We start from the raw sequence: 21,655 nt of genomic DNA, 5'->3' as shown, positions 1-21,655 counted from the left end.
GTAACCAAAAAAAAAAAAGAAACTGATCGACTGTTTACTACTTTCTGCTTATAAGTTTTGTAAGATCTCTTCACTTGCTCCATGCACTATGGGACTTACATGAAATACATGATACAAGAAACAACATTTTTGCTCAGTACATGTTATACGGGAACCATGTTTCACTGCTCAAAAAGCAAACCAAGTTGTAGTTATAACTTTACACAAAAAGATCTCTCAGTTGTTCACTACATAGCAATTCACTGTCAGCACCTGCTCGATCCTTCACAGAAACAGCTCCAATTACCGGCCTTGGAATCAGGATGATTTGGCTTTGTCTTGGCACTAGAATCTCTTGCAACCTCTGAAGAAACAAAGTTTCGAAGACATTATTTTTCCGATCAGTAACATTTGAGATCAATCAAATCCCATTCCAAGAAAATCGTGTCTAGTATATATGTTTCAATGACTTGTGCCATGAATCAAGCAATTTTTGCTAAAAGGATAAATTAAAAATACCAAGTTTAAATATAGGTTTCTTCCCGTTTCCAATGAGCTCAAGTAGGACAGAATCCTCTTCTTTGAGGTTATTTGCAATGCACAAGTTTCTCCAACCGCGCCCAATATAGACTTGGCCATCTGACTTCTTGTGCCGTAAATTTGCTATCCACGATCTCCCTTGTTGATCAACAAGAACCATCTCACAGAATCTGTCAGTCAGACCATTGGACCTTGCAAATTTTCTTGGAATATTCTGCTATGAAATAGAACTGTGAGGGTTGGAACCTTGAAAGCCTAAACCCAAGACTTTAATCTTGGGCATATTGTTTTGTGACACAGGCACTAACCAGTTTAGAAACTTTCAGGTTATTAGGCTTCAAAGTTGCCACAAAATAAGGGTGTTCATGCTTGAACGAAGTGCTTGTACATTTCTCAAGTTGCTCTAAACCATCAAAACGCAATAGTTATTAAGCAATTATAACTTTAAATGGAAGGGGAAAAAGGAGCCTGTCAGATGGAAGGGAAGAGCTTACTGCCAAATCTTTTTGCTGAACTTTTCTTTTGGTCTTTGCCTTTCATAGCAAACAGTGGATATTCTCTCTGACAGGCACTCCTCGTGTCAAAAACCATAACATCAAACACCATGTTTCCTCCATCTCTGAACACCAAGACATCGCCAACATATAAATCATGGTCTCGAGCAAACTCTTCCCAGCCATCTTCAAATCTCCGGCCCTTAAGCTTGACGGACCATGTTCTGCTACCACAGGTCCTCAGTACAGCTCTTTCACAGTTCTGACCCTTTAAGTACTTGATGAAAAATGAAAGAGGAATTGACTGCAAAGAATGCATGCAGCTCTTAGAGATGGCACACAGCACATGCACAGAGAGAGAGAGAGACTTACAAGCTGCTTGTGGAAGCCTGGTAAGAGGGGCTTGAGGAAGTGGGGCATATTTGGAGTAAATTTTGCATTTGACATTGCAGCGTTTCTGGGCTCGACGCCGAAGTTTAATCTACTGTGCTTTTCTTTGTTTATGGAACCAAGCAGGGTCTAGCCTGAAGGTGAAGATAGAGCCAATCGCCCGTCTAAATTAATGCGTTTCTGATCACTTTCCAAGTCCTTAAATATTCTCACGAAACCAAGCACCTACCATAGTTAATTAGCATCGTAGTTTACCCTTTCTCGTTCAGGGGCGGAACCATAGTTAATTACCAACATGGTTAAATGGATTGAATTCCAAATATTCCTTTGATTTGCTTTTCAATTTAATTCAATCGAAAAACATTAATCATTCAAATCTAAATTGACTTCAACAGCAATTCAAATTATTTAAATTTAAAAATAGATTCTAAATAATTAATTTGAAATGATAGATTCAAAATAATCGAATTATCACCATTTAATATATAATAATTACACATTCAAACATTTAATTTATTAATTAGTATATAATTTTCGTTAAAAATAAGATTCGAATCTTTTTCTCTTAAATCTAAAAAATATATATACAATAATCGCTTTCATTTTTTTATTTATTTCATGTTATAATTAAAATGAATAAAAAAACAAGAAAAAAGAAATCTAAAACAAGAAAGCTACACTATGATTAGCTTGATTAAATAAGGCAACTAACAGTGCTTCTAGGATTAGTATTAGAGCCAGTTTGGTTTATTTGTTGTTGGGCTTAAACAACAAGAAGGCTTGTTCTTAGGACTTAGGAAGCACCATAGAGAGAGTGAGAGAGTGGATTAGTGGTACGGGATAAGCTTGCATGTTTGCAGGGTCCGTTACAAATTGAGAAATGAGAGCCTATATGTATTTAATAGTTGTTGGAGGCTTTGTGGGGGTGCAACAACGAAACAGCCAAAGCTCCATAGGTGTTTTGAAAGGAGCCAACCAGTGAGGGAGCAGCCCAGGTGATCCTGATGGCGATGTCTTTTGTTCCCAGCCGAGCCCATTTCCACTCTATCGCCACTTGTGAACCCTTCTATGCTAAATCTCCCTTCCCTTTCCTTGTTTTTTTCTCCTCTCTTAACGGTGATTATTTATTTTTTATTTATTACTTTATTATTGGATATGCCATCCCCACACTCCACCCTCACTGCACTTCTTCTCCCTCTCCAACTCTTCTAAGCCCCTTTTCACTCGATCCAACGTTTCTCTAAATTTTCAAGAAGACAGAGACCAGCCCTGGGTGACTATGTAATTCAGTCCTGTCAGGTGATTTGCATTCCGATGATGGGTTGACTCCCGTTTCCTTTTTTTTTTCCCCGATTTGAGCTTGTTCCAAAGACCCAATTTTTCTGATTGTTCTTTGAGTTGCAGGAATACCTTTTTTTTGTTTTTAAAGTACTAAAATTTTTGAGCTGGGGAATTTAGAAATTTGTTAATTAGACGATGTGATTGGATTTGGATTGGCTGCTGGTCAAGTTCTTTTTGGTTTTGCAAACGTGATCTTCGGTCTTAGTCATGGACACTCGCAGCGATGCAGAAAGCAGTTCCTTTTTAAGGTAAATCTTGCCTTGTACTTGTTCCGACAGTAAGATTTTAGATGTCAGAGTTACCATTTATTTTGCCCATAAAGTACTGTTCTTACTTTTTCCTTTTTTTTTTTTCCTTAAGAAAACTGAAAAAGAAAAAAACATTGGGGAACATAAACAAGATGCAAATGATGGATAAGAATTATTAAAGCACAAAGCTGAAGGTTTGTTTTGCAATGTAGTTTGTCCGCGGCCTTGTCATATGGGATTGCTTCGATGGCCATGGTTTTCATCAATAAGGCAATTCTTATGCAGTATGCGCACTCCATGACCCTTCTCACTGTGCAGGTATGTCTTTTTCTTTTTGAGAAAATGATGGGCATATTCAATTTTGGAATTTATCGAAAAGGAACTTACTTGCTGTGTTGATTGTCTTAGCAATTGGCGACTGCCTTGCTCATTCACTTCGGCCGGCAAGTGGGTTACTCAAAAGCTAAAGGGATTGATATCACGACAGCTAAAAGGCTTCTCCCTATTTCTCTATTTTACAATGCTAATGTGGCATTTGCTCTTGCAAGCTTGAAAGGCGTTAACATTCCTATGTATATTGCTATAAAGAGGCTCACACCACTTGCTGTGCTCATTGCTGGATTCTTTTCAGGAAAGGGAAAGCCTACAACTCAGGTTTGTGCTGTCATTTCATTGATGGGCTTTCACCTTAGTTACTCCTTATCCTTTCTTTCTTCCTTTTTTTTCTTAAAAAAATTCTTGATCTCTTGGTGATGTGATTTTTGCATTTGACTGGGAGCTTGGGTCTTCTAAAGGACTGTTAAGGAGATCATTTGAAGTTTATGTCACAACTTCGTGTCAATCGCTTTTGATTTATAATATGCTTTGCTTAAGCTTTATAATAGTACCGCTATTTTACAGTTCAATTGTTAGTAAAGTTTGCATTGCATGATATGCATCATAAAGTATCAACTGCCCTCTTTGTCTCAACAAAAACAGAGCTGAACTAAAGGTGTCAAAGACATTTCCCTTTTCACTTTCGATTTGTTGGTTTCTTGTGGTTTGTTAGTCCTGAATATGATTAACTTGGCTAGTGTGCATTTGCACTTTGTTTCTTGAGCCTAGAAGAATTGTTTGATGAAGGAAGCTGGCCTTAGAATTGAGATTTGCTACTTTTGAAGGGTTTTCTTGCATTTTTATGCCCAACATAAAGTTTATAATATCGGATTTATTGAACTTGATTTTGAAGAATCTCAGCCATTACTTGCTTCATTGTCAATTTTCAGGTGACCCTTTCAGTACTTTTGACTGCTGCAGGAGTTATTGTAGCTGCAATGGGAGATTTTTCTTTTGACCTTTTCGGATACAGCATGGCCCTAACTTCTGTGTTTTTCCAGGTTGGGTTTAAAATTCTATGTGCTTATGAATGTTCTTGTTCCAGCTTTAGCGTTGCATGTTGAGGTTTACCATTATGACCTGCATAGAGTTTGCTTTCTCATAGTGGAGTTTAAACTAAAACGCAGACCATGTACCTTGTGTTGGTGGAGAAGTCTGGTGTAGAGGATGGGCTTTCTTCAGTGGAGATAATGTTCTATAACAGTTTTCTTTCTCTTCCATTTTTGCTGTTTCTCATCATAGCGACAGGAGAGTTTCCAAATTCTTTGTCAATATTATTTGCAAAGGTCAGGATCTTTACCCATTTCTTTAAATTGTTATTCATTTGCGATTCTGTTATGTTGCAGTGACACTTTCATATGGTTAGGCCCAAACCAAAGGCACTAGACCAAGTGAAAATTTCTTTTGCACTAAGCTGTATCTTTTATTTGCCAGAATTTATAAATGTATGAGAAAGAATGAATTGTTAGTCACTCAAAATTTCCAATAACATTTAGCCTCAAGACCTTCTTGATACCTACAGTGTAGGTGAGATAAGCGACTCTTAAGGCACATAACCTATCAAGAAAAGCATGAGGTTTAGATTGCATAAACATCATTCACCCTCAGTTTTCAGAGCACCTTGTGCTTAAACAAGTAATCTCTTGGCATATCATTCCATACATTTACTTTTGTTTGTGTTCCCAAAGGAAGACATCTTAAAAACCACTTCAACTTCCATTAGGACCATTACCACAATGATTTGCATTATTTATGAATTTTGATCTTTTGCTGCTTGTATCCACTATTTCGGTTGCACATTTAACATAGGGTAGTTGACTGCCCCTAGCTTCCTCTCTCCATTTCAGCAATTTATGTTCTACAGAGCTTAAGCCCACTTTTCTATAGGATGTCGAAACGAATTCCTTTCATATCATACTACCAGATAAAATAAAAATCTTGAACTTAGTTGATTCCCAAATATTTGAAATTTTTGATTGTCAAAATTGGGAATTAAGCCTTTGTGAGTTGGTGTACTGTTCGTTGGATGTCATTAGCAGTTCATATATTTGATTCCTAACATCAGTTGTCTATGTTTGCAGAGCAATTCTTTCTCTTTTTTGGTGATCCTGCTTCTTTCATTGGTTATGGGCATTGCCCTTAACTACACCATGTTTTTGTGTACCATAGTTAACTCTGCTCTTACTACAACCATTGTTGGAGTACTCAAAGGCGTAGGGTCCACGGTAAGTAACTTTGCTGCTTAAGCTGGGGGAAAAGGGATGCAAGGTGGATATCTGAATCAGTTTTTTTCCCAAAACTGTTTTTCAAGAATTTTGAATCCCATCGTTTCTTCATGTCTTCCTGGAATTGAATGGAACATGCATCTTTTCTTGACAAGGTAAAATTTTAGATCACATGACAGACTAAATTTTTCCCTTTTTCCTCAGACGCTTGGTTTCATATTACTCGGTGGGGTGCAAGTACATGCTTTGAACGTTACTGGATTGGTTATCAACACGGCTGGTGGTGTGTGGTATTCATATGCCAAATATAATCAAAAGAAGAAAAAACCACCAAAACTGATGCTGGATCTGGAGGCTCATCGAAAGTAAGGGTTCCTACAAGGTTTCTAACTCCTGGTTTCTTTTCCAAGTTTCCAATCGTGTCATTCATCAAATGGATCATGAATTGATTATTTATCAATCTTCCATTCCTTAAGCGTATTGATTTAGTAGGAGAATTGTCTTAAATTAGCACTCAAGAACCCAACTCTTCCAAGTAAGGGAGGTTCGGCAGGGGCAAAGAAAAGCAACAAAAGGATATAGAAGGGAACATGGTCTATAATAATATTGATACATTTATTGCATGCATTCCCTCCTATTGTGACTTGATGCAACTTGTATGCTGTCCCCACGTTTGCCTTGGGATCATATCATCATGGATAATGTATTCATTTACTTACCTAACTCTTGCAGCAGAAAAATCTGGAAGGGTATCAACCCCAATAATTGTAGTAATTCTTTACCTGTTACAGTTCGGAAGTACTTTGTCTTTCCTTTTTGACCAAGACGTCGGAAGTGCCTAATTTGCTGGAACTGCACATGCATTTGTTATCCTGATGTGGATTAATGTCACTTTCACCCATGATCTAACTGCTGCTTTTACTTACAAATGTACAACATGGATCACATGTTTCTTATGTCAAAAAACTAACCCAATGTTCTAATTTACCTTGTCCCTGTCTGACTTTTTCGGTTCATTGCAAAAATATATATATATATATATATTAAATGTTTCTTTATTAGAACTAGTATTAATCCAATCACATGCATTTTGCCCTTCCATATTTAGCTTAAACTACTTAATTAAGCTTAATGAGCACCGTTAGCCTCCTATACAGAGATTTAAATACAATAGAGCAAGAGAAGAACTCTTTAAAAAAATCCAATCATTTGACTATTTGAGAAGTGCATTTTGTAGTAATATATATATATATATATATATATATATATAAGTAAGTTTTACATAGAAACCAGATTTTTATTCTTATGGATTCTGTCGGTGGACGAAACCTCAAGGAGAGGACTGACCATCTCGTAACCTCATGAACAGAAATGTAAAATAGGTTTGTACTTGTGGTCATACAGAGAGAGGTCCACCCACAACCTAGTTAATTTACACCAAAGTTGCTTTTGTTGTTGATTATTTATGGTTTTTCCGCCGACAAAAGAATTGGGGTGTTAGGGGAGGGAGGCATCGGCATCCCTAGTGGCCAGTGGGGTCCGGATGGCAAGTAGGGTATTGCGTGCGTGTGGCTGTCTTCTTCTGATTCCGAATTCTCTCTTTGTGCATCATTCTTTGCTTGCAAATTCGATGCTTGACGAGCTCGAAAAGGAAATTCCAGCCATTCTTTTGTTTGTTAAAACAAGAGATTAAATTAGTCAATTCCCATCATTTCATGTCATTTGGAAATCAATTTCCACCGCTGACCCCTCAAATCCAAAAATTTGCAGGGAATTCATTCTCTTCCGACTATTATTTTCCCATGAGTTTGAGATCTTGGAAAAACAACAAAACATGCGCATAGGTAGCAGTCTTGTCCATTTGGAAATTCCCATGTGCATTGCTGTATATACAATGTTAGTAAATGTTTCATGTCCATGGAATATATATGCAAATAACTTGATGTGATTTCCTTCCACGACAAAAATGAAATGAAATCGTCATACTTAGATAGAAATTTATCGGTATAAACGATATAAGTGGAGTTTATCTTTATACATGTTTCAAGTCCTGGACCGACATCTGGTTCAAGGGTTTTTGTTTTTTTTTTTGGGGGGGGAATATGCTAATATGTGAAAAGAAACCTAGCTATCTGTATGTTTCCATCTCATATTCTTGTCACCAACACAAAAAGAAAAATGAGCTGTCTTCGATATTTCTTGCTTTTACTAGTTGTGTTCCTTAATTAATTGTGACTGTTTGCCTCTGAAAAAAACTGGGATTTAGCATGATCAACACATGCTTCAATCAGGAGTATTTAATTAATGGCAGCAGATTTATGAGGCTTGGGATAATGCTACTTACCATCCTAGGGAAAAAAAGATAGAGAATCCAGCTCAGAGTTGCTCAAATTTTTAAGATGGATATCCTCTTGGATTTGGTTAGTTTGCACAATCTGGCATCACATGCAAGGGATGACGGATCTGCAAATAGTCGCCCAACACCCCCAATTAAAATAAATAAATAAATAAAACAATGACCAATGCAAGAAAAGAGACAGAGAATGATATTATTAAATGAATAAAAATAAAAGAAAAATGGGATAACTTCACCATTCTTTTCTTTTCCTTTTCATTAATTTCCTTGTTGTGTGAATGATTGATGGTGACAATTTGGTTCATTCAATTGCTAGGGAGGTGGTAGACAACATTGGATATGGAGGAAAATTATTTGACCAAAATTAGACATGAAATGCAAATTGGTGTCCCACAAAACAACTAATACACACCCACCTCTCCACGTTCCAATCTTCCCCATACATAAATTTTTTTACATAATTTACATTCTTAAGCAGTATTTTCTTTTAATTTCACAGAAATTAATATAAAAATTTTGATCATAAGATCAGATAAATTTCGATTAGTAATAATACACACAGACGAAATCCAGACAAAAATAAATTAAAAAATGATATTGACATGTATTTCTAAATTAATCAAAAAATTAATTACTACTTTTCTTAATTCGAGACACACCATCTTAATTAAATTAATTACTGTACAGAGCTTGAGCAAGTGGGGAGCAAGAAAAGAAAACAAAGGGGAAAGATGGAGGGGGGCTATTGCATGGGCGTTAAACCCCAAAATCAAACGTCTTTTCCACACAATTGCTGAGATAATTCAACCATAATAACCACTACCTTTAAAAAGAAACCTCTCCATGTTATCCAAAATCAAAAAGAGAAACACAAAGAAAGTAGAAAAAGGGTTACCTCCACTTCCATGTGTTTTTTTTTTTTTTTAATTTTTTGAATTAATTTTACATAAATAACTTCGGTTTGTATACGAAATTATGTCGTTAATTTTATTTAATAAAAAATTAAAAGTATTTAATAATTTAATTTTTTTATGAAAACATAAATTATCTATATGATATTAATCAAAAAAATCATGCAAAAATTTTGAAATAAATGTACATAGGATTTATTCTTGATTTTAAAATTAAAAAAAATTGAGAACATTAGGCCACAACAAAGTTGTCAAGTTGCTACACTAAGCACTTTCATGATCATTATGTTTTACTTGTCATAAAGTGAAGCCATCATTAACATAATGAACATAATGAACCCAATGATGGCACCTCTACAAAATTTTATTGTTTATTAAGCTTCCAGATGCCTGACATTTTAATGCTTTCTTTATTTTTATTTAATTCTCTAAAAAATTTGTTTTCTGTAATTAGCAAATATCAATGCTACTTTATGACATTAAGTATTGTTACTATCATACGCTGCTTTCCCAGGTGCAAAGGATGATCCTAGTAGCCTTTCAAAAGAAAATTTTTTTTAATAATAAATCTCATCATTTATTAATTTTGGAATACCATCATTCAACTAGGACGTTTTATTTATTTATTTATTTATTATGTATAAAAAATCTGAATAAAAAAGAGATTGGATCTTTAAATTCTTTTTTATTTTTAATTCAATGGAAATAAGAATGTGAAATTATTTATTTAAATTTACAAGTAAATGTATACAATTTGAGACCGAAGGAGAATTTTGTTTGAAAGGGTGAAAAGACAATCCAGCTCCCTCCGTAGGGTGCTTCATTCCCAAAGTTGCCATGCTCCGACAGAGGGTAATAATGACATTTCGGGAAAGGGCCCCAAATCAATGTCTCGTCCTTTTCTTTTTTCCTATTATTTTAACTTCTTGTTTTTCCATTTTACAAAATATTAAATTATGCCAAGGCAAGTAGACAACGTAAAAGAACAAGAGAATATTCTTATCCTACTGCATGTAACCGACAGTAAACGTGAAACATTATCATCTTTACCCCAACAAACAATGTAAAAAAAAAAAAAAGTTACATTTTTTACTATATCATTAATGCCTTATTACGATATGTAATTAATTTTATGAAATTTTTTATATAAAGAATTAATCAAAATAATATTGGTAGAATATATGATGCGTGTTATTATATCGTATACCGTATTTACGTGCTAAAATACAATTAAATTTTTTTTTGGGTGAATGACAAAATGTGTTATTTTACTATTTTTTAATACTAATAAGATTAAGTAGGTAACTTATGTTAGAAATTTGCTAGGGATGACCATGTTTAGCTGTTTAATTTCTCCATGTTCTCTCCCTCCCTTGTTCAGTAGGAATATTTTTATTATTATTTATTTTGGTCAAGACTAAAACAACTTGGTCCGCATCCGAATCCTTCTGCGTCTAGATCTTTGCTTTGTGACTTAATGATGGAGTGTCTGTTTACTTCTTAGTCTAGCTGGAGTGTGTGTTGGCGACGGAAGTCCAATCTAAGTTAGTCAGTGTCTTCTAGTATTGCTTAATTAATGCTTCTTAACTGGCTTCGCAGATTCCATTCTTAAGCTAAAAATATGTGCGCCAAAGAAAAGAGTAAATTCTGGGTGGGACGTTAAAAATGGAGGGGTTTGCTTGTTTGGATTATCAGACCATAAACAAAAATTAAAAAAAAGAACCGCATGGTGTGGTGTTAGGGGGTCTTACAGCTGCAGATACCTTTCCTCTTCATGTTGTTTTCCCATGTTGGGTTTGTCTTCTAGACTGCCCTTAGCTACTGCAAACTACAAACAACCTCCGACACTCCGTTTTCTTCGCTTCTCCCTTGCTACATTTTTCTCTACAATGGAGAGCCTCAAGCTGACTCCTTTCACCTTGTAATTTGGGGATCCTGGTTCTTGGTAATTGGGTCTGCAATTGCTCTTGTTCATTACTTGATTTTTTTTTTTTGAGATCTGAGTGCTGAACAATTGTTGGGATTTTGTTTTTTTGTATTTGTTTTTTGTTTTTGTTTCTGGGTAGTGCACGGTTGTTCATTTTGGCTGCTTGTTGCCTGTTGAAGTAAAGAGTAAGACCCACCGTGCAGGAAATGGCTCCAAGATTAGATTTCTCGAATTGGTGGGCAAAGGATACCAGGAAAGGAACACCGGTGGTAGTAAAGATGGAGAACCCGAACTACTCTGTTGTAGAAATCGACGGCCCAGATGCTGCATTCAGGCCTGTGGAAAAGAGCAGAGGGAAGAATGCCAAGCAAGTGACTTGGGTTTTACTTCTCAAGGCTCATCGTGCTGTCGGTTGTGTTGCTTGGATTGCTACACTCTTCTGGGCATTGCTTGGTACCATAAAGAGGAGGTTGATCTTCAGGCAAGATGTTGCTCTGGCTAGTGAAAAGTTGGGGAAAGGAAAACTGCTCTTCACAGTCATTAAAGTCTTCCTGGCGACTTCCTTGACAATTCTCGCTTTTGAGGTTGCTGCTTATTTCAAGGGTTGGCACTATTTTCAGAATCCCGGTTTGCACATTCCGAGGACTAGTGATATCCAGGGCTTGCTCCACTTGGTTTATGTTACTTGGTTGTCATTTCGGGCCGAGTACATTGCACCGCTAATTCAAGCTTTGTCTAAATTTTGTGTAGCTCTGTTCCTTATCCAATCTGCAGATCGTATGATACTTTGCTTGGGCTGCTTTTGGATTAAATACAAGAAGATTAAGCCGAGAATTGTGGGGGATCCGTTCAAGTCAGATGATGTCGAGGGATCAGGCTATGAGTACCCCATGGTTCTTGTTCAAATCCCAATGTGTAATGAGAGGGAGGTAATAAACTGATCTATGCCTGGCAGTTTCTTTTTCTACCAATGATCTAACAGACTCATAGAGTTGTAGTGAAAAGTAAAAGAATGCATTCAATAAATTGGATCTCAACAAATAATTACGAATTGGTTAGACGTTTAAGAATATTGGACATGATTTCATTGTATGCAAGGCAAATACTTTTTGTTGTTGGCATGAGAATAATTGAACAGCTGTTTTTAAAAGAATTTTGACAAATTATGTTGCTATTCTCGTGACTATTACTTTAGACTAGCTTTCTAATGGAATAGTGAATACAGGTATATGAGCAGTCTATCTCTGCCGTCTGCCAACTTGATTGGCCAAAGGATCGATTATTGATTCAAGTTCTTGATGATTCTGATGACGAAAGCATCCAGTGTTTAATTAAAGAGGAGGTTGCGACATGGAACCAAAGGGGCATTAACATAATTTATCGACATCGCTTGGTAAGAACTGGTTACAAGGCTGGGAATCTTAAGTCTGCAATGAGCTGCGAGTATGTACAGGCCTATGAGTTTGTAGCAATATTTGATGCTGATTTCCAACCTAACCCAGATTTTCTAAAGCAAACAGTGCCACATTTCAAGGTGAAGCTAAACAAGCCAGAATCATTTTAGTTTAGTTTCTTTCCTTCAATCAGCTTATCAGGCTTTTTACTATGTATGTCTCCCTTATCTTGCAGGACAATCCTGAGTTAGGTTTAGTGCAAGCTAGATGGGCTTTTGTGAACAAGGATGAGAATTTGTTGACTCGTCTCCAGCACATTAATTTATGCTTCCACTTTGAAGTTGAACAGCAAGTTAATGGTGTATTTTTAAATTTCTTTGGTTTTAATGGAACTGCTGGTGTTTGGAGAATTAAAGCTCTTGAGGAATCTGGAGGCTGGCTTGAAAGGACAACTGTAGAGGATATGGACATAGCTGTTCGCGCTCATCTCAACGGCTGGAAATTCATCTTCCTTAACGATGTAAAGGTACCCTCATGTTATACTATTTTAATCCCTTTTGGCTCAAATTGACTTTCATTTAATTTTCTCTTTTCTGATTTTTACCATTGCATGGTCTACTTTCACCAATTTGGCAAAACTGATTAAGATACATGCATCATTTAAACTATGTGTCGCAATAGTTGATCTGGCTCAGTCTTGCTTATCAATAAATTTTTTCAGTTTAAGAATCATAGCTGCAAATGATCAAATTTAAGTGCATAACTCCTTGCTGAAAAATGAAATGGAAAAGAAGTTGATGGTTAAGGATTTTTTTTTATGGAAGATTTGGGGAATGTCCTGACAACAGCCAGTTACTGTGTAAACTTTTAGGTCCTTTGTGAAGTCCCAGAGTCTTATGAAGCATACAGGAAGCAGCAACATCGCTGGCATTCAGGACCTATGCACCTTTTCCGCTTATGCCTTCCAGCAATCATAACTTCCAAGGTAAATTGTTACACAACTTCCAATCTTTGGCGGTTATGGTTTATTTATAGTATACTAAGTACCCTTAATGCTGTAATTCTGCAGATACCAATATGGAAGAAAGCAAACTTAATACTGCTATTCTTTTTATTGAGGAAACTTATCCTTCCCTTCTACTCCTTCACATTGTTTTGCATAATTCTTCCGCTAACCATGTTTGTACCAGAGGCTGAGCTTCCTGTTTGGGTCATTTGTTATGTACCTGTGTTTATGTCATTCCTCAACATCCTTCCAGCCCCAAAATCATTCCCTTTCATTGCCCCTTACCTTCTATTTGAAAACACCATGTCTGTGACCAAATTCAACGCAATGGTATCTGGATTATTCCAGTTGGGTAGCTCCTATGAGTGGGTTGTCACCAAGAAGGCTGGCAGGTCATCAGAATCTGACTTACTGGCTGCTGTTGAGAGGGAATCAAAGACAACGAACCAGCTGCAAATCCAGAGAGGAGCTTCAGAAAGTGAGCTCACTGAATTAAACCGATTAAAGGAACAGAAAGAAGTGGCTCCTACACCTGTTAAGAGGGTCAATAAGATATACAGGAAAGAGCTCACTCTGGCATTCCTCCTACTCACAGCTTCCATTAGGAGTCTGTTAGCGGCGCAAGGAGTACATTTCTACTTCCTTCTCTTCCAAGGGGTGACCTTTCTCCTAGTGGGTCTGGATTTAATAGGAGAGCAGATGAGCTAACACTGCATGGAAGCTAGAGAGAAAGCTTAAGGTGCTAAAACTCAGCCAATATTCTTCCTATCGACTGACAAAAGCTGGTTTTTGGCTGTGCAGTTGAACTTTTCTTTTCCTTCAGGCAAATGGTTAAGGGTACCATCCAGTTCAGTGACCAAAGTTTTATTTCCTATATCAGCTTTGAGATGCCCCAATAGAAGTTTTTTATTCATCAAAACTCTATTCTCCGTAGTCTCAGTTTTTATTTACATTTTATATCTTTATTTTTTTTCACATTGGGTAGTGGTCATTGTATTCTTCCTTAGGCCGTTGAACCATTGTTGTTGCTATAGGTAGGATTTGTATTTCCCATTTCATACATCACTCTTGATTCTTGCTTGAGTGTGGTTTTGGCACTAAAGATTCAAGCCATATTTGTATTTGTAAAGTTCGAAAAGCTTGAGCAAGGCATAAGAATGAGCTTGCTTCATGCCTTTCTGGTTCTCAGATTCCATGTTCACTCTGCGATATGTAAAACATTATTCTTGTACATTGTGTTCTATCTAATATAACAAATAATTTCCATCTTCTTCTGATCTTTGTTGCCTTCAGTTTGCAATTTGTTCATATTTGGCATGTGCACATGTGTGATTGAATAATGTAAAGTGTCGGCAGGCAAAAGGGGATGAACCAAAACGTGGTGGTGGGGGTGGCTGAAGGTTTTAGTTCGTTCATGTGTGCATCACATTCCCATTAAAAAGGTTGACATGGCTGGGGCCAAGAGATCTTTGGTGGGCATATGCTGATTCCGTTTCTTTGCAAATGCTGTGGTAATGAGTTGTGTTTCCCAGGAGCTCAAGACAAACTTGATCCTTTCCTTGACTTTTCTTTTATGGTCCACTCCACTGAGATTTTCTGATCTAGAGAAGCCGCATCGAGAGACGGAGGAAGGGCAGGCAGGCCAAGGGTTTCGGGTTGCAGGAGAAGTTGGGTAGTATTTTGGTAGGGCCTGAAATCATTCTGATTAAGATCTTCTGCTTCCCTCTTGTCCCCTTAACCTTTTGGTTTTGTTTCTCTCAAAAACAGTATCTGCAGCATATATTTTTTTTAGCGGAGGAAAATATTAGCAGTTAATTAGTTGGGATTCTACAGTCTGTGCTTGGGGATCATCTTAGAAATAAGAACTTGAGCCTAACAATGTCATATCAATGTTGTTAGCACAGGCCTCCAGGTAAAAAAAAGGCATCAGTAAAAAAAAAACGTAAATGTCACGGAATTATTAGAAAAAGATTAATCTAAAAAGATGTATAACGTCATGTTTATAAATTTTTTAATATCTTTCTATTTATTATATGATATTGAAACATTTTAGTTATTTTTTAAAAAGTTTGGCCGGACACAAAAAAGTCGAGTAAAAATAACCTTATTAATTTATAAATTTTATCAGATTAACTTTCCCTGTTTGCAACTCCTGATGGTAATATAGCACTATGACAATTGAATTAACTATGCATAACTTCGAATATTACTTTACAGAGTTAGAACAGTCGTGCTACAAAAAAATTAAAGAGTGTAGGCTAGAAAAAGTATTACTGTGACTATAGACAACCATCGTCCTTCACAGCAACCAGTTTCTTCCTCCATCGGACCAATGGGGATTTTCCTTTCAGCTACCATTGCAGATAAGGGTTGGGAAACTAGTCATCATCTGGCTCTTCTGAGAAGTCTGGCTCTTCAGGCTTTTGCAACTTGGGCATTTCAACATCCTTCATCTTCTGAGCTCCTCGCCGTGTGTTTGCTGCAAACCTTGAAGCTAGAATCGTGACACCTAAATTCTGTATTACTTGGGAAGAATTCGAAGGTGCAAGAGTGTGTTCTTCCTCTTGTTCTGTTTCATAAGCAGCTTGCTCGTCAGGAGGATATGACAAGGACTCCATCGCGCTGAGGTTCCTGGCCATCATTCTCTTCTTGTGTCGACGCCAAGCCGCTTGAATGAAGCAGGCACCCCATGTCCTCCAATGGTAAGAATGATAACGAAAGGTGTGTTGTAGCTTCTTGCTGTGCAGACGTCGAAACTGATTGGCCACAAATTTGAGATCTTCTGCTCTTAATGCAAAGGCCTCCACTTCAACAAGGGCTCTTACTGTCCTAGTGGAGGAAGGCAAGTTCAGCGAAGATTTTGGAAGCAGTGCCCATGAAAGTAGCTCCTCACCACAAAAGTCACCTGGTCTCAGATTAATTGAATTGAAGAAACCTGTCCGGCCTCCATTTGTAGTTGAACTCTCTAGCCTCCCTCTGATAATAAAAAGCATCTCTGTGACTGGGTCACCTTCCCTAACTATGTAGGTTCCTTGAGTACTTAAGGAGGATACTACGCGCTCGCATATGGCATCTAGTAGCTGATCATCCATTTGTGAGAAAAAGGGTACCTGAAATTGCAATAAAGTCAATGGTAAAGAAATTTCATTGGAAGCAGTCAGACGTTTAGGACTAAATCTAAATGAAATTAGCATGAAGAACTTACACGCCGGACAAGGTCCAAGCATAGATGGCATTGGATATCTCGACGAAGATCTGGAGGTAAGGCACGTAAGATTGATTCTTCATCCACACCTCGAGTTGCAAGCCACTTGTACTGAACAAAGCGCTGAACACGTTCTCGCAGATCTTGAGGGAGTTGGCGATGTCTCATCCACTCCTCAGTGTCTCGTCGTTTGAGCCTCCATTCCTCCAGTCTCACAGTGATGGATTGTAGGTAGGTCTGCACGCCATAGCAACATAGTTATTGGTTATATGATCAAGGCCTTGTAAGAAGTTGGAATATCCATATTGCTATTCGTTTTCTGATACTATTCATCACATCAGAGAGATTTCAGTTTAGAAATTTGAAAGCATGATAGCTGTGTCATACAGATGTAAAATGAGTATATAATCAAGGCCTAAGCAAGTTACAAAAAGTTGTAAATCCTTGCTACTATTTCTTATCTGATGCCATTTGTTACATCAGATAGATTTCAGTTCAAAAATTCGAAAGCCTGAACAGAGCTGTGCTACAAAGATGTAATAAATGTATGATCAGCACCTAAGCAAGTTATAAGATGTAATGAACGTGTTACAAAGATGTCACAAGGTGTATCCAGGTGTTATACTTTTCAGGATAGCTTCAATGCTACCTCAACACTGTATTTTCAGTGATTTATATGTAAACAACTATACTTTTGGCTGAGCCAAAAAAAAAAAAAAAACAAATTATTAGTAGTTGAGCATCCTTATTGCCATTGAGAGCACACTGTTTCTGCTAAAGTTTAAAACAGGTAAGAACATCATGAAACATGAAAATAAGCTAACCAGAGGGAACTCATATTAATCCTATGAAAAACAACTTTTAAACACAAATTCATAGGTCTAAAGGGAGAAAAACCATAGGTTCAATCCACTAAGAAAACAGACATCAATAGAAGAATATGTGTGATAATTGAATCCTAACACTGAATATATTGATCCAATGTCAAAAGCAGTAACAATTGTATGCAGGGGTTCCGCAATACCTGCATATTTCCAATTAAATGGGCAAACAGAACCAGACCCAAGATGGCAATCAGTATGGCAAACAAGGTTTCCCATACAAATGTGCTTGTATTCAATGTCTGTCCATAAGAGCTGAAAATTCAGAAAGCAGAGTTATACATCAAAATTTTCCATAAAATAAAGTATGTGGACAGCGTAATTGTTTTTATTTGTCATCCAAGCAAAGCAGGAAATATAACTGTTCCATGGAGAAAAATGGAACCTATAACTATCAGGGATAAATCCAACTAAATATTATACAAACCTTTAGAACAGAAATAAAGGTAGTCTGTTGTACATCATGTTCTTGAGGCATACCTTAAATTCTGCAAACCCCACCACAGACAATAGAAATACTTCTGAAGGAAGCCTGAGGAGAATACTTTCTTTGTCAAAGCATTTTGAAAAATCCCATAGTCGAAACTGATATTATTGCTAGGATCACAATTACTAAACACAAGAGTACTGCTTTCCCATATCTGGCGACGGCCATCATTCAACGTGGCACAATCAAGGTAATGAGGATTGCATCGCAGAGGGCTAGTCTCATTTCTGCATTCAGATTTCCAACATGTTGCATGTCGTTCAATTGACAATAGATACCAGGATGCCCCTAATACCTACAAGAAGAGAAGCCATATCATTGTATGCATACTCCATAAAGTTGGAAGGATACAATAAAAAATGGGAACAATGATAGACACTTGACTGATAAGAGATGAAATTCGAGTAAGAAACGATTACATACATGGCTAGCTAACATGTAAAGTAGGAGATTATATGCAGCCCCCGCCCAAGCAGTCTTTGTGACGACTCCTGTGGCTTTGATAATCTGAGAGCTTAAAGGGAAGATCAGATACAATCGAGGAACATACTGGAGCAGAACAATCAGCACAAGTGCATTATTAGTATAATCAGCATTGGTGCTTCTGATTGCTGGTATAATGAACCATATCACAATCTGCAAAACAAGAAAAGGAATAAACTGATGTTAATCTTATCAAACTTCAAGACTAAACATTGAACCTTGTGAAAGAAACATATAACCTTATCAAATTTCAGCTGTTTTGCTTGCAACATTTACATCAATTTCAGCTACTTTCCATGATTTCAAACTGTACTTTAATCTTTGAATTCTATTTATAAACAAACAGACCATTCCGACATCGAAGGCCTCCAATTTAAACCATTTGGTTTAATTGAACATAAATCCAACGTTGTAAACCATTGATGGAGAAACATACTGTAGAAGTACCTGAGGAAGAGGGAGAGCAGCCACTAGATCTATGAAAAAATCTGATCTCAAATACCGCCTGGCAATCATATCTGGGTCGGTGACAAGTTCACCCCTCCCAAATACTCTGGAGATAGGCGACACATAAGCTGTCCGGAACTTGATGATTATATGCAACACGTAAAATGCATCAGCAAGTGTCCGAAAACATGTCACAATAATTCCTAAATTTAAATCAGTATCGATACAAGATGATTTGTCTTTGTTTATTACTGAAGGCAGGTAGAAAAACAAAGGATCAACGAATAGAGCTACTAAGCACCAGAAGAGGAAAATCCTGTTCCATTGCAAAAAAATTTCGCTACCAGGATCCAGAATTCTCTCCCTCCGTGGCTCATGATCCTCTGGAAAAACCTTAAACTTTCCAAATTTGGGAATTCTGCTACCACTATCTCTATCACTAAGACCTCCTTCAGTTTTCAACAAAGGAGCTGTTGCTTTGAACACTGGCAGTGGCTTCTCTAGATGTGTACTGCCATTGTTGTTGAACCTGAGAACTCAAGAAAGGCCCTATCAACGAAATTTCAAGAAGAAAGAAATTGGGAAATGAAAAACAGAGGATGTGGCAGAGATTACCTCACTTGTTTCTCTTTTCTGGACTCCATCCTTGTAATTCTTACTCACATACGTAAAGTGAAAACAACCATTGGCAGAGAAATGGCTGCAGCTCTACTGCAACAGATATTATCTGAAAATACCATCTTTAAGAAAACCTTTCTTACTTTTTGTCATATCGACCAACATAGTAAAATACCAACAAAAAAGCTCTTTTTCACTGCAAAAAGAGAAAGAATCTTGACGTAATTAGATGCAAGATTTGGGGGGCAGAAGGAGAAGAGATCAGAAGGAAGGATGCAGGGTCAAACTGGGGTGGGGAGGAAAGGATGAATTCTGCACTATTTGTTGGCTTTATGTGCTTTGACTTCCCTCTAATAAGCAACGAAAGAAATAATATATATATCCATAAAATAATAGAAAAAACAGCTCACATGGCAGTGAGTTTACTGTTTTTTTAACAAATTATGAACTTTTGGAAGAAGGGGTTCAGTATGAAAGGACGTGAGAGCCATGACTTTGGAGGCGGCAACCAAGAAAGGAAGATACTTTTAGCAGATTTGGCGGAGTTCCCCCTTTTGAATTTCCTTTTTCCTAGGACCAATTAAAACAAAAAACACTTTGCCGTTAAATGAAAGTTAGTTGCTCTTGTCAAACTTGTGTTGCGTGAAATGGTGAGTCATGATCCCGAGTCAGACAATTAGACATGCTGCTCTGCCTCTGATTCTCTTATTTTAGCCTTCGGAGGCAGGCAGGCACGATTCGTTATTGGCAGTTTGGAACAGTTTGTTTTGGGGCCCACGACCCAACCAGTTCTTGCCACGTCGGTTTCCACAGAGTCATATAAGAAATAATTTCACTTTCAATTCTTTTCATTATCTAGCGTAATCAAGTTACGTATGATTCAAGACTTCATCTAACATTTTCATTGATTTAACCTAATTTATGATTGTAATTAATTAACTCCATCACATAATATTCCATTCAAACTCGTTTAACTTTTATAATTCTTTATATTATTATAATATCATATCACAGTAAAAAACCGAATATAATATTTTGATAGATCCTAAGTAATATTTTGATTGAATTAGGCAAAAAGCAGATTCAACTACTTGGCATTGCGCTATTTCTTTTGGTCCAAAAAACAAGTGAAACATAATCATATGTAGATTGAATGACAACCTCTTTACCTTGTCTTGCTTTAACATACAGTACAGACACACGCAATTGGATTTAAGTTGAAAAGGAAGATATTTTGCATCCGCTTTTGTGGGGTAAGCCTGGAAAAAATGCCAATTTGGAATGGAATGTGCTTTAATTAGGCTACAACCACCCCTTGCCTTTAATGACAAATCATGTTAACAGGCCGGCCCACCCTCATTTAAAATGGGAGAAAAAGTCTTTGCTGGACTTTAAAAAGTTTCAATATCAATAACCAAGTGGAGGCTGACAAAGCCACCAATAACATGATCTAAACCTTGGGAGAAGAATTCAACAGGAGAGTAAATTTGAAGGTGACCCTCAGTGGAATAAGGGTATATTGCAATCATCTTGCCACTCATGTATGGGAAACTTGGTAAAAATTGATTCAATGAAAACAAACAAAAGTGTGACCCTCATTTGACCATATTCATACCAAAAAAAATAGTTTCAGAAAAATATAATGAATTCATCAAGACACTTTTCAAAGTAGAAGAATTCCCAATCTGAAATGATTGAACCCTATGAAACCTAATATGAAAAACTTTATCCCTGCTCTTGTTTCAGAGTCTAATATATTCCACAGGGCCAAAACCATGATGAGGTCCAGCTGCGTAACCATCTCACTTGTAGCAAAGAGATTCAAAGGGGCGCAATGAAGATTAACATTCCTAAGCAATGACCATAAACATGTGGAGAGAGATAAGCTCCGTGCTGTTAAAACACAAACACAACCACCAAATTTTGATAGGTTTACCATCCTCCAGTAGAGACCAAAGAGAACAGGCATTGTCACTTCACCTATACTTGTTTTGCAGCCTATGAAGAGACCCCAATATATAGCTGGGTGGACGAATCATAATTAACTTGCGGGGACATGCTCAGAGATCATCAAGTTCTGCAGCTAAAAGCCAACCATCCCAGAAAACCCCATTTCATGTAGCCCCCAAAAAGTGTTGACAGAAGACTCACTTCAAATAGTAAATTAAAAAAAAAAAAAGCAAACACTCTTTTTTTATCATGTATTATCATCTGGATCTAGATGAAGACACTAGGAAGAAAAGCAAGTTCGGCTCCCCAACTTTCCAACCCAATAGAAGTAGAAGACTCCAAATTTATTCTTGCTTGTCAGCTGAATGACCAAAGACATGTTACAAAAACAGTAAGTA

The 21,655-nt window shown here is 37.0% G+C and overlaps 4 protein-coding genes across 7 annotated transcripts; 2 read left to right on the top strand and 2 right to left on the bottom strand.

The window, feature by feature from the left end:
* Nucleotides 1–6: 6 nt before the first annotated feature.
* On the bottom strand, nucleotides 7–1,560 carry LOC18587648 (putative B3 domain-containing protein REM15). 2 transcript variants are annotated; one of them, XM_088810066.1, is made up of 5 exons: nucleotides 1,386–1,560; nucleotides 1,014–1,317; nucleotides 828–922; nucleotides 499–736; nucleotides 7–343 (listed from the first exon to the last, which is right to left on the bottom strand). In XM_088810066.1, the coding sequence occupies exons 1-5, from the start codon at nucleotides 1,458–1,460 to the stop codon at nucleotides 246–248; spliced, it is 810 nt and encodes a 269-aa protein (XP_088666192.1). In that variant the 5' UTR covers nucleotides 1,461–1,560; the 3' UTR covers nucleotides 7–245. The 2 variants fall into 2 exon arrangements, with proteins under 2 accessions (XP_088666192.1, XP_007011630.3); XM_007011568.3 differs by having other exon boundaries at nucleotides 9–343; nucleotides 499–733.
* A 779-nt stretch (nucleotides 1,561–2,339) lies between these two features.
* On the top strand, nucleotides 2,340–6,380 carry UTR7 (UDP-N-acetylglucosamine (UAA) transporter family). 2 transcript variants are annotated; one of them, XM_007011566.3, is made up of 8 exons: nucleotides 2,340–2,702; nucleotides 2,877–2,992; nucleotides 3,205–3,310; nucleotides 3,401–3,646; nucleotides 4,258–4,368; nucleotides 4,495–4,653; nucleotides 5,449–5,592; nucleotides 5,797–6,380. In XM_007011566.3, the coding sequence occupies exons 2-8, from the start codon at nucleotides 2,952–2,954 to the stop codon at nucleotides 5,959–5,961; spliced, it is 972 nt and encodes a 323-aa protein (XP_007011628.2). In that variant the 5' UTR covers nucleotides 2,340–2,702; nucleotides 2,877–2,951; the 3' UTR covers nucleotides 5,962–6,380. The 2 variants fall into 2 exon arrangements, with proteins under 2 accessions (XP_007011628.2, XP_088666460.1); XM_088810334.1 differs by having other exon boundaries at nucleotides 2,808–2,992.
* Nucleotides 6,381–10,202: 3,822 nt separating this feature from the next.
* Nucleotides 10,203–14,461, top strand: CSLC5 (Cellulose-synthase-like C5). 2 transcript variants are annotated; one of them, XM_088810107.1, is made up of 6 exons: nucleotides 10,203–10,804; nucleotides 10,990–11,715; nucleotides 12,012–12,320; nucleotides 12,416–12,706; nucleotides 13,052–13,165; nucleotides 13,250–14,461. In XM_088810107.1, the coding sequence occupies exons 2-6, from the start codon at nucleotides 10,993–10,995 to the stop codon at nucleotides 13,892–13,894; spliced, it is 2,082 nt and encodes a 693-aa protein (XP_088666233.1). In that variant the 5' UTR covers nucleotides 10,203–10,804; nucleotides 10,990–10,992; the 3' UTR covers nucleotides 13,895–14,461. The 2 variants fall into 2 exon arrangements, with proteins under 2 accessions (XP_088666233.1, XP_007011627.2); XM_007011565.3 differs by having other exon boundaries at nucleotides 10,204–10,804; nucleotides 10,926–11,715.
* An 897-nt stretch (nucleotides 14,462–15,358) lies between these two features.
* Nucleotides 15,359–20,006, bottom strand: CNGC14 (cyclic nucleotide-gated channel 14). The gene is made up of 7 exons (XM_018128393.2): nucleotides 19,305–20,006; nucleotides 18,690–19,218; nucleotides 18,183–18,395; nucleotides 17,753–18,054; nucleotides 17,416–17,527; nucleotides 16,392–16,628; nucleotides 15,359–16,296 (listed from the first exon to the last, which is right to left on the bottom strand). The coding sequence occupies exons 1-7, from the start codon at nucleotides 19,331–19,333 to the stop codon at nucleotides 15,565–15,567; spliced, it is 2,154 nt and encodes a 717-aa protein (XP_017983882.2). The 5' UTR covers nucleotides 19,334–20,006; the 3' UTR covers nucleotides 15,359–15,564.
* Between the last annotated feature and the right edge of the window lie 1,649 nt (nucleotides 20,007–21,655).

This window comes from Theobroma cacao, chromosome 9 (assembly GCF_053813885.1).
Source record: "Theobroma cacao isolate CCN51 chromosome 9, ASM5381388v1, whole genome shotgun sequence".
Lineage (NCBI taxonomy): Eukaryota > Viridiplantae > Streptophyta > Magnoliopsida > Malvales > Malvaceae > Theobroma > Theobroma cacao.
This window is presented reverse-complemented; position numbering and strand designations above follow the sequence as displayed.

What these genes read in the sequence shown, in the direction of transcription:
- LOC18587648 (XM_088810066.1), bottom strand. Translation starts at nt 1,460, where the DNA reads ATGTCAAATGCAAAATTTACTCCAAATATGCCCCACTTCCTCAAGCCC. An exon ending in CAGGCTTCCACAAGCAGCTT is followed by an intron (nt 1,318 to 1,385) that starts GTAAGTCTCTCT and finishes CATTCTTTGCAG; the next exon opens with TCAATTCCTCTTTCATTTTT. An exon ending in GAAACCTATATTTAAACTTG is followed by an intron (nt 344 to 498) that starts GTATTTTTAATT and finishes TTGTTTCTTCAG; the next exon opens with AGGTTGCAAGAGATTCTAGT.
- CSLC5 (XM_088810107.1), top strand. Translation starts at nt 10,993, where the DNA reads ATGGCTCCAAGATTAGATTTCTCGAATTGGTGGGCAAAGGATACCAGG. An exon ending in AAACAGTGCCACATTTCAAG is followed by an intron (nt 12,321 to 12,415) that starts GTGAAGCTAAAC and finishes CTTATCTTGCAG; the next exon opens with GACAATCCTGAGTTAGGTTT. An exon ending in CAGCAATCATAACTTCCAAG is followed by an intron (nt 13,166 to 13,249) that starts GTAAATTGTTAC and finishes GTAATTCTGCAG; the next exon opens with ATACCAATATGGAAGAAAGC.
- UTR7 (XM_007011566.3), top strand. Translation starts at nt 2,952, where the DNA reads ATGGACACTCGCAGCGATGCAGAAAGCAGTTCCTTTTTAAG. An exon ending in TGACCCTTCTCACTGTGCAG is followed by an intron (nt 3,311 to 3,400) that starts GTATGTCTTTTT and finishes TGATTGTCTTAG; the next exon opens with CAATTGGCGACTGCCTTGCT. An exon ending in TAACTTCTGTGTTTTTCCAG is followed by an intron (nt 4,369 to 4,494) that starts GTTGGGTTTAAA and finishes ACTAAAACGCAG; the next exon opens with ACCATGTACCTTGTGTTGGT.
- CNGC14 (XM_018128393.2), bottom strand. Translation starts at nt 19,333, where the DNA reads ATGGAGTCCAGAAAAGAGAAACAAGTGAG. An exon ending in AGAAAAGAGAAACAAGTGAG is followed by an intron (nt 19,219 to 19,304) that starts GTAATCTCTGCC and finishes TTGAGTTCTCAG; the next exon opens with GTTCAACAACAATGGCAGTA. An exon ending in TGGGGTTTGCAGAATTTAAG is followed by an intron (nt 17,528 to 17,752) that starts GTATGCCTCAAG and finishes CTGAATTTTCAG; the next exon opens with CTCTTATGGACAGACATTGA.